Here is a 3,578-nt window from a genome sequence, read left to right on the forward strand (position 1 = left end):
TATATACAACATCTTTTAAAACTCATAGTACTTTTAAAAATAAATTTATCAAATACTTAACTAATTCTCCTCAGAGTTGATTATTTCTACTGTAAAACTAATAGTAATTATTTTAAAAATTATAATATCACCAAACTGACCCTTACTCTTACAAAAAAAAAAAAAAAAAATTCATTGAGTCAATAATATTCTCAAGGCCCATAATTACAAAACCAAAGTTAATGCACAACGATCTAACATTTTTTTTTGGAACGGTGGAACTATTTGCATTATAATTTACATTTTAGCTACCCTTAGTTTAATGAAAAAAAAATTAGTAAAACAATCAATTTACTAATTCATCTCAAACATTTTTCTCTTTATCCTACAATCTAATCCATTAAAAAGAAAAATGCTTTGTTCTACCCCTCCTCCAATCCCAACCCCACCAACTTGATCTAAGAATCAAGCCACACACTCATTACCTCATTAATGTAATTAAAACATACATTTAAAAAAAAAAGAAGAAAAACAAACCTGAACATGATTAATAAATTGTTACATGCACCATTCATATCGAAGAACATGAAAAGAAGAATATGCACAAAGCAAGCACCAAGACGAAGCAGTGGATTAGAAGTCATGAGAAGCATCAAGCATAGCTTATCTAAACATAAACAACCAACTATATTATGGCTCCATTAATAAATTTGGGTCCCTATAGATTAATGTAAATATAAAGAATTACAAACATCACTAATACTATGGCAAACAATCATTAGTACAAATTGCACATATGACCAATGGTGTAATTTTACTAAAAATATTGAAAAGAAGAACCTGCAACAAATGCCATTCGATCGTACAGAGTCTTATAATCTTATCATCAGCGCTCTGATCTCAGATTGCGTCATCTGAGTCGATAAGAAGGAAGTTGGAGCATAAAAAACCTTAATTCAAGTGTGGCATAAAGTATAAAATAGCACCATTAAGACAATAAATCCAACTCTAAGACATAACTCCAATTCCAATTTTAAAGATAGTTCTTCCACCTACCTAGCCAAACATTATTCAATGCCAAATCAAAAGATTAACAGAATATGGTACTTAAAAACAAAATTAAAAAAGCCAATGATCAGATTACTGTGAGACACCAAGCCACTTTGAGAAGTTCTTGCTCTGCTGCTGTTATAACACCACAAATTTCGTCCTTTTGGAGTTCATGCTCTCAATGGTGAATCGATCATTGGATAACCTTTTCTTTATACCAGGACGGAATGGAAGGAAAGCAATGAAACCTGCGATGGCTACAGAATAACCTCCTCTTACTTTCTCAATGATAAATCCATTGACCTTTTTATTATTTTGCCAAATCTTGTTCAGTTCCATCGAAGCTCGGTTTTGTCTGTACCTTCTTGGAAGAAGAAGATGCGGTTCACCAGCCACTGCATCTGTGGTTCCCACCAAATCATTAAACTTTGCAGCGGCTCGCTCTTTGATCACTGATTCACCAGCCACTAGATCAATGAAAAATCTCTCCAGAATCTGCTCTTTGATCAGTGATTCTTTGGCCACCAGATCCATGAATCCAACCTTATTCGGAAACCTGATCCCAGGCTTGTTTGGATGTGGGTGTGGCACTCCTGTAAGCTCATCTTTCATACAAATTTTGGGAGTCCCCAGTCCAGCATCCACCAAGAACTTTTCATCAGTTAAGCGTACTACTTGAGATTTTAAGGCATTTCCTTTTTGTAAGGAAAAACTTGAATTAGATTTTGGAAACAATCGACTCATATAGTAGCTCATTGTAAGCTTTTTTCCTCCTCTACTCTTCTCTTCCTATAGGCAAAACAAGAGCCTTAAATATCAAAGCTAGATTCAATATAAGTATGAAAGTTAGCATTTAATAGCCAGATAAATATTTCGAGTTTACAACCCATTATCCTGCACTTTGATGCAAACAAACATTAAAAATAGATTCTTCACTTTCATTGCCTGTAGAGCTACACATTGAATGATGTTTACAAATAACTCTCCCCTGTTTATGCATTTACAATTAAAACCGACTTACAATTCACAGCATGTTTATATTCAGATTTTGAGCTCCTTGCAGTAACGAGAGACTGAATATATTCTTCAGTACACTTTGACCAAACACAATAAAATATCAAATCAACAAATCCTTCGGTACACAATGACAAACCATACAACTATAATGCAGCTAATAGGAATTGGTTCCAAATTTAACTTACCCTAACACCCATTAAATGGTTTTACACAATACGACATCTAATTCATTGGAGCGTTTTAACAAACACCATTTAAACATCAAAACCCAGGTGGCAAACTTTGATTTTTGAAATCAAAATGAAACATGAAATGATAGTATCATTATTGGAATAAGAGAAAATGTAATTTTATTAAACCCTAATGATAGCACATGGAAAAATAAAAAACCACAGAGATTAGGCAGTGAACCACTTACGATTTAGCGAAATTTGAGCAGGTCAAATTAAGCAGTAGCAATTAAATTGAGAGATGCAGGCTCATCAAATCGAAAGGTATGCCATTTTCAGAGGAAATTTTGCAAAAGAAAGTGAAAGGATTAGGGCTTTATACTGAAAAACAGGAGCTAGACCTATTTGATACCCTCTCCCTTTCAAACCCCTATTGTGTTATTTTCATGTTAATATCAAAATTTTTTAAGAATATTACGAATTAGTTGGTTAACTTTTATTAAAAATTATTTAAATTTAATATCAAGTCATGCAGGTTGAGGAGGGTATGTGCTGTGTAAATTTGTTTGCATCATGTTTGGGCACGGATGGATTTGCACAATTGACCAACTACGGGTGGCTTATAGATCCGCCCACCCTCGGGTTTGGGCTGGTCTTGCAGCATCCTTTTTTTTTAAAATTTTTTTTTAATGCAATCATTAAATTTATTTTAATTATTTATTACTATCTAAATAATAGTAGGTAGTTGAGGGATTGGAATTTAGTGTTGAGTTAAATTTTTACTGAGTACTAAATCAATAGTCAAGATTTATTTTGAGTTTTTATTTTTTATTCTCTTACCTAACAACTATTGATTCAGTGCTCAACAAAAATTCAACTCAGTATTGAATATTTGTTTGCAGTCGAGACCACTGTTAAATCACTGTCGGTTGTCTCTTGCCATTGCGTTTTGTTAGCTTTTAAAATTATAATGAATACCAAAAGAATCCTCACCATGTTCTCTACACAATGGTATCAATAGTTTTGGCGATAAAGCTTTGGTATCGTAGATTTACGGCGAATAGAAATTCTGTTGCTGGAGATATTAGTATCATTGCATAGACCCCGTGACACCTATGGGTGGGCAAATTGAGTTTTGATTCTAGTTGTTTGGATTTTGGTTTGAGTTACAACCCGTTTGGATTGGAGAATTCAGTCTAATTGAGTTCGCATTTCGAATTGTTTCAGTATGAAAATTTGGGTCTAAATTTCGGTTTGGTTCAATTTAGATTGCAACAATTCAATTCCAAGAATCACCAGGCCATCGCCTAAAATTCCAAATCTTAAATCCCAATCCTGATGAATGAATGAAAAAAACAAATA

The 3,578-nt window shown here is 33.3% G+C and overlaps 1 protein-coding gene across 1 annotated transcript; it reads right to left on the reverse strand.

The window, feature by feature from the left end:
- Positions 1 to 952: 952 nt before the first annotated feature.
- LOC18039767 (ribosomal protein S1, mitochondrial) lies at positions 953 to 2,763 on the reverse strand. The gene is made up of 2 exons (XM_006428834.2): positions 2,465 to 2,763; positions 953 to 1,818 (listed from the first exon to the last, which is right to left on the reverse strand). Exon 2 carries the CDS (start codon positions 1,783 to 1,785, stop codon positions 1,168 to 1,170), a length of 618 nt encoding a protein of 205 aa, XP_006428897.1. The 5' UTR covers positions 1,786 to 1,818; positions 2,465 to 2,763; the 3' UTR covers positions 953 to 1,167.
- Between the last annotated feature and the right edge of the window lie 815 nt (positions 2,764 to 3,578).

The sequence above is a fragment of the Citrus clementina genome, unplaced genomic scaffold (assembly GCF_000493195.1).
Source record: "Citrus clementina cultivar Clemenules unplaced genomic scaffold, Citrus_clementina_v1.0 scaffold_6, whole genome shotgun sequence".
NCBI classification, from domain to species: Eukaryota; Viridiplantae; Streptophyta; class Magnoliopsida; order Sapindales; family Rutaceae; genus Citrus; species Citrus x clementina.